We start from the raw sequence: 15,365 nt of genomic DNA on the forward strand, positions 1-15,365 counted from the left end.
CACCCTAAGAACTTTTATAATTTTTACATATAAATTAAATATTTTATTTTTTGTTTTAAAAAAATTATTTTACAAATAATAAAATCAAAATCAAAATCTCATAAACAAACACATTCATAAAATAAAAAAAAAAACAAAACAAAAATCTCACCTAATGTTGTGGAATCCAATGCCATTTTATTATATATATATATATAATTAATATAAATTATTCTATAAAGTCTCTAGAATACTGATAATAATAATTAATAAATAAATAAATAAACATCCTAGAAAATTAATATTTTTACGTACAATCTAACCCATCCAATAAAAGATACGAACAACTATAAATACGTAGAAGCACATTGTAAGGTTTATTCTTTTAAATGTTTGCTTTTGAAATATAATTAAATTGGTGTCCGAATAATATATTAATTTTTTTTATATTTATTTAATTTTTATTTACACAATATGTTAATATATACTCTTTTGTCCTACATATCTTGTCTATATTACATTTCTTTACTTCTCATATCTTATGTTATTTTTTTAATAAAAAAATAGTATATTTTAATTTTATTTTAAAATTTTTAATTTATAATTTATTAATATTTTAATTTTAATTATAATCTTTAATTATTTTAATTATATAATAATTATTTATTAATTATATATCTTTTAAATTTATATGTTTATTGTACACTATAGTTAAAATAGAGAAGTAATAAAAAAATAGTTAAAATAACATTAAATAATTAAAATTATTATTATTTTATAAAAAATAATAAATTTAATAAGTTATCACTATCAAAATAATATTTATTTGTAACGAATTCTCATCCGCTAACCATTATTTCATTGCAAAAGCTATTTTTTAACTATATTTTTGTAGCAAATGATTTTCTTTGTGTGGTGAACCAGTTACAAAAATAATAAAAATTTTAATACAAAATTTTAATTAAAAAATATAAAAAAATTAAATAGGATGTATTATTTATAAATAAAATTTTATAAATTTATATAAAATATTTTTAAAAATAAAAAAAATATGGTTAAAAAATAATATAAAAAATATTCTTTTTATTAAAAAATAAGTGAAAATTTAAATATAAAAAAATTTAACTAAAAATATCTAAATAAATATTTATTAAAATAATAATTTATATAAATTTTAATTCCATATTCAGGGCTTTGATCTTCGCTATGGTCTGGTTCGAGGTTGCCCATAAACCATAGACCTGCAACCTTATTCGGTTCGTTTCGAAAGCGTCGGTTAAAACTTAACCTAGATGCATCCTTCCGTGTTTGAGTTTTTCTTTGTGGTATAATACTCATTTGGTTGAATTTTATTCGTAAATGATTAATTTTTGTAAATGGGTGTGAAATCTTTTCCTCCAATAGCTTGAAACTCAAACTCCATTAAGTATAGTTCTTTAATGTTCTAGGGTTTTGGATGACATTCTTGAAGAAACTATTATGTTGTAAATTTCATGTATTTATTGGATAGAAACGAAGTGGTATAAAAACCCTAAATATTTTCTTAAAAAATTTAGAAATGTATATCTTTATACAACTTTGCATGAGATTGTTAAGTCTTTGTAAGTATATAAAAATATGACACCACTAAGATTATTCGAAATGTGGGATTACGGGAAAGAGCATGAAAGGACAGTTAATAGCAGCATGCATGATTGCATTACGAACAACGTGAAATGAGTTATTATGTAATTGTCGTGACTCATGATTATATTGCCCTCCATTTGCTTCAAATAAGTTCCACAGTTACCTCGAATGGATGACCATTGAACTATTTCAGATTTAATCCATTGAATGATGCAACAGTTTATAGTGTTTGTTGTCATGGCGGCACCATGGCGTTCTGGTGCTTTTTGGGAAGCCATATCAAACAAGGTGGCTCGGAGATGCCTTGGCGACGCCTCAACGACGCCATGATGCTATCCCGATTAGTCCAAAATATTGTGAGTTTCCAGCCTAGGTGACATGGTATCGGGTAACCCGAACCCGAATATCGGCGGACCAATCGCGACCCGTACCCGATCAAAGACATTACTTTGTTTAAAAGTTGTGAACCGTTGATTTTTAGATTACTAAATTAGATTAGGTCTTCTTAGCGTGTACTCTTTATATATTCTACTTGTAAGACATATTCTATACAATTTTCAAAAAAAGTAACTACCACTGTGAAAAAGTTTCTTTTTTTCGGTAGGGATGGCAATGAGTCGGATCCAGCCGGACCCGAGATCCGACCCGAATACACATAGTTGGACCCGAGACCCGAACTGGACCCGATCATACCCGGACCCGACCCGAATAATACCCGACAAGACCCGATGGACCCGAAATTGTTTTTTTAATTTTTAAAATTTAACTTAAACCCGAACCCGGACCTAGACCCGATATATATTAAAATTTATATATTTTATTCAAAAATATTATAATAAAATAATACATAAATAAAACTTAAAACGTACTTTTAATATAATTTATAGTATTAAAAATTAATTTTTTCATATATATATAATTAATATATTAGTAATATATTAATCGGGTCCGAGTCGGATCCGGGTCCGGATATGGTCCACCATTTGACCCGAGACCCGATCCGAACCCGATAAGGGTACACAATACCCGACTCGGATCCGGACCCGATGTCCGTATAATTGGACTCGATCCCAAATAAATAAGTCGGATCCGAGTCGAGTCTCAGGTCTGCTCGGACCATTGCTATCCCTATTTTCACTGTGCAAACAAAAACGGCTGGGCTAAAGAAACAAGCCCTAGTTATTAGAAGAAAAAAGTATTTTATGTCTGGATTTTTTTTTAAGCTGAAGTATCAACAATAGATGGAAGCTGGCTTGGTGTGGCGTTATTGCATTTATTTATTTATTTTTTAGTCAAATATTAGCTCAAGTATCAACAATAGTTGGAAGTAGCCGTGTTGTGGCTGTGATTAACAAACAGTATCATCCTCTAATGGAGAAGGCGAGAGAATTTCTGGAGAAGAAAGCAGCGGACGACGGCTATGGCGTTGCTGACCTCATCATCCCTCCCCACAAGCCCCACGCAGAGTCCACCTTCTACGAATATTTCCTCACCAAAGGCATCAAGGTCGACCGACTTGACTCCGATTCCATCTTCTGCTCCTTCACAGTGCCTCCGCGCCTCACTGTAAACAATCTAAACCCTAATAGACTACTCCTCCCTATTTCCATCGATTAATCCTCCTTCCATAGCAATCAATTAATCAATTCTTCTTATTTTGGCTTCAATAAGCTCAGGACTCCGACGGAAACTTCGCTGCGGGTGCGATTGCCTCAATAATTGACGAAGTAGGCTCCGCGGCGATCCACGAGCCTGGCCAGCCCATGGATTTGTCGGTAGATACGTCGATCTCGTATTTATCGCCCGCCAAGGTGAATGTAAGTCCTCTGATGAATGATGAATGATTCCTCTGCTAGTTTTTTAGGTTTACCTCTATGGTGCGAACCTGTTTTTCTGTCTAGGGTTTTGGTAATTCGGTATTGGTGTTGGTTGACTGCACAAAAAGGTTTTTGATTGTTCATATATATTGGGTGATTTGCTGCAATTTCTTGTTGGATCTGTATGTTCTTCCCCTGATTATTATTGGTGTCCCCTGTAATTATATGGCTGCTTCTCTATGTAATTATTATCATCTCTTCTCCTACTTAGTATGGAAATTAAATGTTAGATCTGATGTTTTAAATGTTAGATACAGTATTAAAATAATATTTGATGAGATGTTTTGTAAGGGAAGAAAGTGTATTTATTTCGGAAAATGCAGAGGCCAAATAGTAAAATTTGAGAAAATTTGTGTAAAGAAACACACCATTTTTTTCATTTTTGCAGGTCTTACATAATTTATCATTTTGTTTTGGAAAAGTAATTATATATTTTAGTTATATTTTAAATTTCATAATTTAAATTTTTTTAATCTTAATTAAATTAATCTATAATTATTTATTATATACTTCCTCCGGCATGTAAATTTATACCTATTTAATCGGACATAGGTTTTAAGAAAAATTAAGTAAAAATAAAAATTTTTTCTTTCACAGTAAAAAAAAATAGAAAATGTAGTATTTTTTTTTACTAAAAAGGAAATGGGAATAAATTTAGATGACAGGAAAAAAAAATGGTAATAAATTTGGATAACAACGAAAGTAATAATTATTTATTAATGGTACAAATGGAGTAATATTTTTTATGTCATGGTTTAATGGAAAATATGTACTTAGGGGTGTTTTAAATTTTTTTTTTTATTTGAATTTTTCAATTAATACTTTACAGATGTGCGGTATGAACGTCTATGTCACGTGCTATTAGTTCATATGTTACATTTGTATTACATTAGCACAAATATTGCGTTATTGATTTATCTATCCATATATATTTGAGATGTTGTCAAGCACCATACGGAATGATACTAAGAGCAACCAAGATTCTGTTTTGTAAATGCTTTTATATACTACCTGGCTTTGGCTCTAGCTCTGCATTTACTTTTTGTGTATTGATTTTTGAATATTAGTGTCCCGTAATATTAATAGAAAGATATTTGTACAAAAATTATACAAATATAAGAATATTTTTAATGTTTGATATTGTATTTGATTGCAGGACGAGTTGGAGATCATCTCAAGACGTTTAGGTAGGCTTGGGAGTTACGCAGCAGCGAGTGTTACATTACGAAACAAACAAACTGGGGAGATTGTTGCCGAAGGTCGCCATTCTTATTTCAGTAGAAGACTCCCCAGCAAACTGTGATTCTGAGGTATCCACGCACACTCACTTCACAATGTGAAAATCATAGTTGTAATTAATCGACTGTGGTATAAATGCTGTGCACGCACGACTGCGTGCATGAGAATGTATGATGCTATTACTAGTTTTCGCAATTATTACCGTAAGGATTGATCGTTTTAATTCAATACCAGGAGTTGATGTAAAAATGGATATCTTGTGGTTCCATTAGAAGTAGATTAGTTATGCATAGAATCTTAGGGTGTGTTCATTTGAAGGATTTTTGTCGACTTTAACTATTCATCAAATTTTTTTCCTTAAAAAAACATCAAATCAAATATCTATTTTTTTATTTTTTATATTATACTAAAAATTAATTTTACATTCAAAACATCGTATCAACACTTATTTATATCACAATATACAATTTTTGACACTTAATTCAACTCAGGTAGTTCAACATAGAAACAAACAATTTTAGTATTAAGTATGGTAATTTGAAGATTAAATGATGTGATTGAGAGAGAAATAATTATTTGTTTTTTTTTTATTTATTTAAGTGGTGTGATGAGATAAAAGAAAGTGTATATTAATATATATATAAATAAAAATATAATTAATTATTTATTGCAGTGACTTTGGGACAAACAAAAAAAGAAATGCTGCAGAGTGTTTCGGATCTACGAGGACTTTCTAATGGAGACTGCAAAATAATTCAACTTATAAGATTTGGGTTGCTGCAATTATTAGATGTTGCCACCGCAATATTTTTAGTAACTGGATTTTAATAAAACAAAAATTATAAATTTTATAAATAAACAGGAAGTTTGTTTATCAATTAGAGAAATAGAAATATAAAATTTTGAAAATATTTTTAATGGATCTCATATGATGTAATATTTTTTTAAAAATAAAAAGAAAAAATTGAGAGCATAGTACCAACTTGATAATCAAACACACCCAAAATTGTTTTTGCAAAACTAAGGCCATTTTCCACCCATCAACTCCATTTATCGAGTTTGCAGTTGCTACAGTAACTCCAAATATGCAGTTGCAACACTAAGGATTTGTTTAGCTTGTGTTTTGATTTAAATGTTTATTTAAATTGTATTATAAGATAATATTTTATAAGAAGAAATAATATACACATTTTAACAATGAATGGTAAAAGAAGTGGTCCGAAACCCAATCATCTCCATCTCATATAAGCTAACCAAACAAATGAAAGATTTTTGAGAAACTGAAGTGAATAATTTGATGGGATTATCTATTGTAACAGAGAATTACATTGTGACTTAAATTGTGTCTTCCACCAAAAGGTTTCAAGAAATAAAAATTTCCAATGAAAAGAATAGAAATATATACAAAGTATATATATATATACCTTGAAGATGTGTACCTATACTGAAATAGTCTTCTGGATGACATGCATTCACCTTTCAATCAGTTCATCGGCCAGAGATTTCACCGACCCTCAGCCCACTGGTCTCTCGAAAAAATTCAGCTCACCTAACAAACGAGCCTCCAGCGAACGGATTTACCAGAGCTACTTTATCCAGTTGTGTGAATATCAATGAGATGAATCTCTGTATCTTGAGAGGCTTTTTAAAGACATGTAATAAGTCTCTGTATCCGATCTCAATCCAATATTTTCTCACCGGTCGAGAAAAGATTAAAGACAACGGTGCCAACCAGGTAGAGACCCACCGAAACTTCGAACACATTGTCCCAAGACCCTGGAATATTGAACATATATAGCTTTAAAAGAACTATAATAAATTTAAACTATAAACTAATTAAATGCGCACATTTTAAGAGTTGGCCAAGGCTTTTTTTAACAAATTAGAGAGGGCTACTATAAAAAAAATATATATAATTTTCGGCTCTTTTAAGTGGACTTTATATTAAAATTATCTTGTATCTATCTATAATAATTTTAAGCACAATATTCGTACATCCCTTATAAAAAGTAACATGTGGGCAATATTCAATTATATTTGTAAAAAATCCGAAAAGATAGATCTAAAGAACAAAAATTTCAACCAAAAAGATAAAAAGTACGTGGTCTTTTTGATTGAAATTTTAAAAAAACAGTTTTAGAGATAGATACGAAAAAGAACAAAAATTCTCACTCAAATGACCAAAATGATAATGTATTTTTTTACGATATCAAAGTTATAAATTTTTCTATATTATAAGATTAAATATATATATATATTATGCAGAAAAATCAATCAGATGTTTTTCAAGTCTTCCGTAGGAACATACCATGTTGTAGTATATAACCAGTTGCTGCAGTACCAAAAACACCAGCCAACACTCCAGCAGTGTTAGATAGACCAAGAAGTACACCCTGTAGTAAAATGTTCAAACAATTTAAGTGATTATGCAATCATCCTTTTCTTATTTTGTGACAGCATGATGCTCGTTCATGCAAATTGTTCATTTTTCCAAATTCATCGTCTATATGATATTGCTATTAATTACTACACAATAAAACATTTGTGTTGAATTCTGCTGTTTTTGGGCATTTTCCTTTGATTTCTGTCAAGGGTAGAAAATATTCACACTATAGAAGGTTGTTCCATATATGAAAGGTGAACTCTCTACCAAATTACTTACCTTTATTCTTAATTACGACTCTCACATTCAAATGCAAGAAAATTTTCATGTACTCAGGGTAATTGAGATTTTAATAGAGATGATGTCAAAAGAACTTCAAATTAAGGAAGCAAAGCTATAAGTAAAAAATATTTCAAAATCAAGCCTAGATGCTTTCTACTCTAACAGGATTTCTTATAGTTTATACTTTTAAGAGTGTATTTAATTAGGTTGAATAATATTATTTTATCTATTAACATAATTAAGATATTTGATCCTTACTAGGACAGCCTATGCTAATATTAATATTAAATATTAATAATCATATGTAGCAATTTGTTAAAGTAAACATTAAATTATTTTATAATGCTACTGTTTAATCATTCAAAATAATCAAAAAATTATATAGTTAAAAATTAAACATGTCCTGAAAAGTAGACACGAGACTAAGTGCTGAATTAGGTTGAATGGGAATAGTTAGGTCAAGATTAAGTAAATTCATAGACAAAATTCTTACAGAATATCGAGGAGCAATATCTTGATGATTTGAATATAATCCTGACTGTGAAAAGGCATCAGTTCCCTGCACAAGAATGATAAAAAATTAAAAGCAATATGAAACTATTAAATGAGTACACCTTTCTTTCTTTTGTTTTTCTTATTTATTTATTTTTATTTTTATGACCCAATTCCTCTTTATTCTAACAAAATTCTCATGTAAATTGTTTATTCACAAGATATAGGTATATGTGTTTTCATTTCCAATATCACACTGTTTCTACAGTGTGTTTTTATTTTCTCTCCAATCATATCCAACAGTTATTCTCATTCAAAGCATCTATCCAACACCCATTTTCATCGTAAAATTTTCATAATTTAAAACAACACATATCACCAAAATAAAAGTAACCACGCCTATAATTTTCTTTCTTTTCTGATAGTTTTAGCAAACGAAGATGCATACCTGACTGCATGCCATGCACAAAACTGCCATGGTGGGAGAATTGATATGGCTCAACTGAGTTAAGAAGAAAGCAGGGCCCAAAAATCCTACCGTTTGCATTAGCTGAAAGTATACAAAATAAACTAATCACATTGAGAATTTGAGAGAGACGGAAAATTGGAAATACAATATGCTGAATTAACTACAATAATATCATTCAGCATCCAATAGCTCTTGGACTGAAGTAGATGATTTTAATAAAATGTAATGAAGAATCTAGATCATTGCATATTGCTACTTGCAGAAGTACTATAATTGAAGATTGCAAGTACAAGACAGTGTGATAAGAAACTAAAGTTAAGTATTCCCCTGCTTTCAGTTCAATGTGATAAGAAAATACAATATAATGCATTAAATCCTGTCATGGAATCTACTTCTGTAATTATAGATGTTCGGATAACTTTGGTCGCAGGGGTATGTGATTGAACACGTATATGGTTGCTGGTTTCTCTACTCTATATGCAAACATTCATTTATTTTTGTGAGTCCCAAGTGTTCTCTGTCTTTGAATCGTGTTCTACAAAAGAAAGTTTCGAATATTTTTTTTTTTCCCAAAAGATTTCTTGCCAGAAGCACAGCAACAGCATTCATTGGGCAGCTTTACATTGCATATGTAATATTTAGAAGAATATATACCTTTCTAACTGTGGTCACAGGTACGCCTTTACTCACAAGGGTATCAGCAATCCAGCCACCCAAATTGGCAGAAAAGGCCATAGTAAGCCATGGGAAGACAGAAAAAAGTCCTGATTCCGTAAGATTGAACTTCAACACCTACATAGTTTCCAATTACATAAAAAATCAGTATCAGTTTCTTAAAGTAACACATGTGCACACCACATATTAGAAGCACTGTTGATTGCATTTTGAAAAACAATCATAGCCCACCACGTACACCACAGGCAAAGGGTGAAGAACAGAATCTCCTATATTGGTCTTCAAAGTTTAATCTTAACAGGAACACTAAGACCCTATTTGCTAGCAGAGGAGTTGGATCCGATTATGTATTAGGAGTATCATCATGTGGTTGATAATTTTTTGAGGTGGAAATACTTTTGTAGTGGAAGATGTCATGAGTTACAGTGAGCAAATGCAAACTTGCTCTTACAAGTGACATCATACGGAAGAAACAGAACTCCTGTTCTCCATGATATTCTTGTACATGTAATTTCTTTATGGAAAGTGGAGAATAATACTGTATTATCTTCTAGCAAGTCCCATGGTCATAGATAAAGAATTTCAGCAATACTAGAAGGACCAGCTGATACAGACATGCAAAACCAAGATTAATCTATGTACCTGGTGGTAATATGTTGGCATCCAAGTAAGAAGGATAAATGTCCCCCAGTTGTGGCAGAAATGAGAAATTATCAGAGCCCACACTGGTGGTTTTGACAATATTAATCTCCACGGTATTGATTTAACAGGTTCTTTTGACGAGCAGCTATGAAGAATCAGCTTCTTTTCGCTAGGCAATAGCTGAGGATCCTCAAGGGGAGAACTTTGTGCCTGCATCATGCATTTTATTTCAACATTACTTGTTATTCAAAAGCTAGAGAGAAGACAAAAATGTGGTCTGATGAAAACATGTCAAGGCTTCCAGTTGGTAAATCACCTTGTTGATCCACGTCATGATCCAAACCGTGCCCAATGAACCAAATGAATAAAAAACAGAAGGCCACCCAAATTTATGGATCAGCATAGGTGAAAATGCCAGACCGGTTACAGATCCAAGGTACATCCCACTGTATACCAGTGCCAGTGATCTACTTCTCTCTGATACAGGAACCCATTTCGACAGTATATTATTCATTGCAGGCATTGCCACTCCCTGTGAAAGAGTAACCAATGTAAACCCAGAGAAAGCCTAGAAAATGATGTCGAGAATGATAATATATCCTATGATAACCACAGGATACTATCATGAATATAAAAGCAAAGGTATCATACTCTTCACTGATGTATTCCAACAGAACAAGAGAACAGAGGAAAATTATTAATCAAGAATGTGACTAACCTCACCAACACCCATGAAAGCTCGAACCACAAGTAAAAAAGGCAAGCCAACTTTTGCAGCAATAGGAGTGAGTACTGTTGCAATCGACCACCAAACAACACCAAATCCCAGAACAAACTTGCCACCAACTGTGTCTGCCCATATACCTCCTGCAACCTGAGCTTCACAATGTAAAACAATTATACCGTATCAACTGGCAAGTCTGCTGGAGAAGATAAAATAAGTAGAATAGCAGTTGCATTGACACAGTGACAAAACTAGAGGAAAATAAGAAAAATTAATAGTTTTTCGTCAAATAGATAATCCAAGTAAGATCAATGTCAAGGAGTGAAACTTATGATGAAATTTCTCACAAATTGAGATTCCAACCCATATTCGAATACTAAAGCTGTTAACACATGATATATGTACAAACTTATTTATTGATTGTAAAATAAATAAGGTCATCTTTATTACCTGAGTAAGAAGATAACCCCAGAAAAATGAAGATTGAATTAAACCCACAGTTGTTGGTGACCAGTGGAACTCTGATGACATTGGTAGAATTGCAATGCTCATGTTTACCTGCAGGATAATATCTGCTTGAATTTTGAAACTCAAATTTTGCAATATGTGATCAATAAACAGTGATATATGCATCATTACACAACCACAAGAAAAAGAAAATGAGAGTTTATTAGAAAATATGCTAAAAATGGGAAGTGATAGTTCAGATTCGCCACCATCATCCTACATAGAATAGATCATGAAACCGGTGGAAAGGGGAGGAGGAACAATGAACAAGCTACGAATACAAATTTTGTTTGAAGGAAGGTGAGCAACGCTAAGATGAAACTCACTATGATTGACTTACAAATAACTTACATTCTACAACTATTTTTAGCATAAAATTATATCTACCACACACAATGAATATATTGTTCTCAACTGAGAATAGTTCAATACATTAATAGGGAGGGGGAAAATTTCTGCTGGTATACAACAGGCGAGGACTGGCTTAGGCTTGCTTTTGCAGGTTTGGGCTTTTATTTATCGGTATTTATTATTTCTTTGGCTTTTATAAATGGATTTTTTATTTATTTTAGGTTAGGTTTGTCTCTTGCTTATTGCATGGACTTGTTTTAATTATAGTGAGCAGGGTTTAGTAGTTTAGCAATACTATTAAATGAGTACCTACATTTTGAGGTTATATTCTTAATTTTGGAAATGAAGTAGTCTGAGGCTTTTAGACAAATGGTTGATTCCGTTTGACTGTTATTTAGATAAAAAAATCAGCTTTTGCACCATTTACCCACCAATTCTCTCTATTTCTGCTCCATATTCGGATAAATTGAACTCTACAACTCCAAATTTGGGGTTCACAACACTGTCTAAGCCGTCGCAAACTTAGAGAAACTAATCTAAACTAAAATTGATGTTCAAAAACCAATACAAACTAACACAAAATTTTGAAATGCTAAATTTATATTCTGACATTTCCAACAGTCTTGATCCAAATCAAACAGCTATATTCTATTCATGTAGCTACTCATCTCATTGCCAACACAAACGAAGGACAGATCCAAAAGCATACTCAAAAAATCGCTGTTAAAAAAAAAAAAAAAAAAAAACACTAAAAAATGCATAGCTTACTCTGTCCATATTGCATAGCAGGAAAGCCGAAAAGCACAGAAGAACAATCACCCAACGCTTCGGAAACTGCTCCCACCACGGGATCGCAGCGGCGTCTTCTCCTCCGCCATCGTCATCCGTCAAATAGACTTCTTCAAACCGCACAGACTTCTGCGGCAACTCCGCCACTTCCGAATCAACATCCGCCCGAGCTCTCCGGCTACTAATCCTCCAAACTAAGCAATTCCGGTTGAAGTTGGCCCTCCGCGACGGCCATAGCTCCAGGAGAAGGCGAGCCTGAGAAATCCGCGGAGAAGAAACAAGCGGAGACCTCGGAGCTGAGGGTGAGCATGAGCATGAGCGGAAGGCAACGACCAAACCGCTCATGGCGTGAGAGCAGATATGGAGGGAAGGAAGGGTTGAAGGATTTGGCGCATTTAATAACAAAAAAAGAATCGGCACAAACGGAAACGAGAGCTTTAGATATTTTGATACTCTGGAATGGTAGTTTGTTTTGACACGTGTCCTGATGTCAAGACAAATTGGATAAACAGAGAAAATAAAAATAGAAGTTTCTCATTTTTTTTTATTTTTTATTTTTATGACGATCCCGCAGCCGAGAAGTTTTTCATTTTAAATATTGTTACAGGAATTTTATTTCAATTATAACTTTATTTTTCACTATTATTCTTCAAATATTCAATTTTTTATTATTTTAAATAATTTTTTATTTTTATAATTTAAAATAAAATTTTTAAAAAAAAATTAAAAATAAAAATTAAATTTAAAAATTAAATTTATAATTTTAAAAAATAAAAAATAAATAAAAAATAAAAAAATAAAAAATAAAAAGAAATGGCGTTTGCTACAGTGCACTGTAGCAGACTCTATATTTGGTGTATAAAATGGCGTATGGTTGGAGCAGCATAATGGCAAAAATGGTGTGGAAATGCTCTTAGGCCATCTCCAACCCATCATCTCTATTTATCCAGTTTTAACTCCGAATATACAGTTGTTACAGTAATTTTATTCCAACTGTAACTCCAATATTTTAAAAAATTAAAATAGGCATTTAAATATTTTAAACACAATATCTCAATAAAATATATAATATCAAAATTATTATGTAGAAAATAAAATCTTATATGATACAATAAATAAATATATTTATAAAAAAAAATGATGAGTTTTAAATATAGATAAAAAAATTGTTTATTTGAAATTTCATTAAAGTCAAATTTACCAAAACTATAGAAATGAATGTCGTACGTGGGCAAAGCAATCCTCTATAGCTTGACGGAAGAAGTAATTATTTAATGTAATATAAATAATTATTTGATGAATTTTTAATATATATGTTTTTTGTATATAATATATTAAATGGAAAAAAAAATGTATAATATAATTTTCCAGAGAAGAAATTATATTGGTAAATATTGTTTGTTTGGGTTTGAATTTTAAATTGAGATTTGAGATTTGAATATTAAAATTTTTGAATTGGATTAGTGATACGATGTGATATAAATAGACATTGATGTGATAATTTGAATATAAAATTATTTTTTAATATAATATAAAAAATAAAAAATATGTACTTGGATTTGATATTTTTTGAAAAAAAAAAAAAAAAATTGATGAGGAATAAAAGTCCATAAAAATCCCCCAAACAAACGAGGGACATCTTCTTTTTTGACACTTTCCATAAATATTAACTATACCTAGAATGTTACTAAGTCCATTATATATAGAAAGTTGTCGACTAATACATGATGGTAAATATATTGATGTTTTGTAATTCCAAAAATAAAATTTCAAATATTGGATATTTCTTATTTTGCCAAGGCTTCAATAATAGATATATATATATATATATAAACACAACTAAATTTTTACATGTACACAAACAACAAAGAACTCTAAAAAGTAAAGATATTTTTTCCATTGTTAAAGATATATTTGGAAATATATATATATTATTTTTGATACTTGCCTTATTTAAAAATTTTATAGAACTTTTTATTTATTTAGACGATTTGCTGATCACTATAAATAAATAAAAAAATTTCAAATTTGTATTCTAATATTCATAATTCCTCATAGTGAAAAAAAAAAAAACATGCATTCCATCTCCAATGGCTCATACACGCTCGCATTCATCATCTTGGCGATCGTTTTTGTTGTATCCCTAGTGGCTTGTGTAGTGTCACGGTGGTGCACTCGCAATATCGACAAAGATGAGGATAGCAACGAAAGTCAACAAGATCAAGACGAGGATAGCAATCAAAGTCAGCAAGATCAAGAAGAAGATTCGACAAAACTGAGCTTAGGAGATGAGGACGAGGACAGCAACCATGAAAAGGAAAATCAATCGTATATAATCGAGATAACCATATAAAATCAAGAGTCAGAAGTTGAATGAGAGAATCTCAAATTTTCTTTCGATGTACTTTTTTTTTTATATTATTATTATTAGACAATAAGCGATGAGAAATCAAATTCGAATGAAATGTTTTTTAGATTACATATTTTTATTGTACATGCATATTTCTATTCGATAAAGTTGTTTGATTTTGAGAGTATGTTTTTGTTAATTTGAATATTAGTATACTTTTTAGAGTTTTGTTTGGGTGTTTTGATTTGTTTTTTATTATTATTTATAAAATTTTTTTCTTCCTAAAAATATCAAATTAAATAGTATTTATTTTTTAAATATTTTTTATATTGTATTTAAAATTAATTTTATATTAAAAATATCACATTAAACAACTATTTAAATTAAAAATAAACTTTTTTTTTTTTATAGTAGTAAAAATTAAAAAATTATATTTTTACTAAAAAAAACTATAAAATTTTTGAATGACAAAAAAAAAAAAAAAGACTATAAATTTAAATGAGAAAAAATAATATTTTGAAAAAGAAAAAAAAACAATTAAATTACCCTATTTCTAAAACTCTATACTATTTTGTTCCGGATTATATCTCATCTATTTGTATTCTTTACAATATATCTGTACTATTCTTAAAAGAAATTAATAAATTTAGAATTGTAAAAAATAATGAGTGTTTATCCAACAAAATTTTTGGATAAATTTCTCAATTAATATTATGAAAAAAATATAATGTTTTTTTATATTATTGATATATTTTTTTATATCTAATATAAAAAATACTTTAAATTAAAAATACAAAACAAATATACTCATTAAATCTAACACTTTAAAAATAACTCCAACACCTCTAAGCTCTATTCATTTTAAATTTTATTACTCCCTACTTGCAATTTAAAGGTTACCATTTTTCATTTTTATCCGTCTCAAATTAAGATTACCATTTTGTAATTATATTACCTACCTAACATAATAAATACCCTTC

General features: G+C 30.2%; 2 protein-coding genes across 3 annotated transcripts; one reads left to right on the top strand and one right to left on the bottom strand.

The window, feature by feature from the left end:
* Window positions 1-2,826: 2,826 nt before the first annotated feature.
* On the top strand, window positions 2,827-4,942 carry LOC127253525 (uncharacterized). Of its 2 annotated transcripts, none has more exons than XM_051278165.1 (3): window positions 2,827-3,171; window positions 3,282-3,416; window positions 4,639-4,942. In XM_051278165.1, the coding sequence occupies exons 1-3, from the start codon at window positions 2,977-2,979 to the stop codon at window positions 4,783-4,785; spliced, it is 477 nt and encodes a 158-aa protein (XP_051134122.1). In that variant the 5' UTR covers window positions 2,827-2,976; the 3' UTR covers window positions 4,786-4,942. The 2 variants fall into 2 exon arrangements, with proteins under 2 accessions (XP_051134122.1, XP_051134121.1); XM_051278164.1 differs by having other exon boundaries at window positions 2,835-3,171; window positions 3,282-3,422.
* Window positions 4,943-5,926: 984 nt separating this feature from the next.
* LOC127253805 (sodium-dependent phosphate transport protein 1, chloroplastic) lies at window positions 5,927-12,451 on the bottom strand. The gene is made up of 10 exons (XM_051278578.1): window positions 12,015-12,451; window positions 10,839-10,946; window positions 10,383-10,538; window positions 9,981-10,196; window positions 9,665-9,874; window positions 9,002-9,139; window positions 8,327-8,428; window positions 7,880-7,945; window positions 7,030-7,114; window positions 5,927-6,497 (listed from the first exon to the last, which is right to left on the bottom strand). The coding sequence occupies exons 1-10, from the start codon at window positions 12,378-12,380 to the stop codon at window positions 6,400-6,402; spliced, it is 1,545 nt and encodes a 514-aa protein (XP_051134535.1). The 5' UTR covers window positions 12,381-12,451; the 3' UTR covers window positions 5,927-6,399.
* Between the last annotated feature and the right edge of the window lie 2,914 nt (window positions 12,452-15,365).

The sequence above is a fragment of the Andrographis paniculata genome, unplaced genomic scaffold (assembly GCF_009805555.1).
Source record: "Andrographis paniculata isolate CXL003 unplaced genomic scaffold, ASM980555v1 Contig51END, whole genome shotgun sequence".
In the NCBI taxonomy this organism is placed as follows: domain Eukaryota; kingdom Viridiplantae; phylum Streptophyta; class Magnoliopsida; order Lamiales; family Acanthaceae; genus Andrographis; species Andrographis paniculata.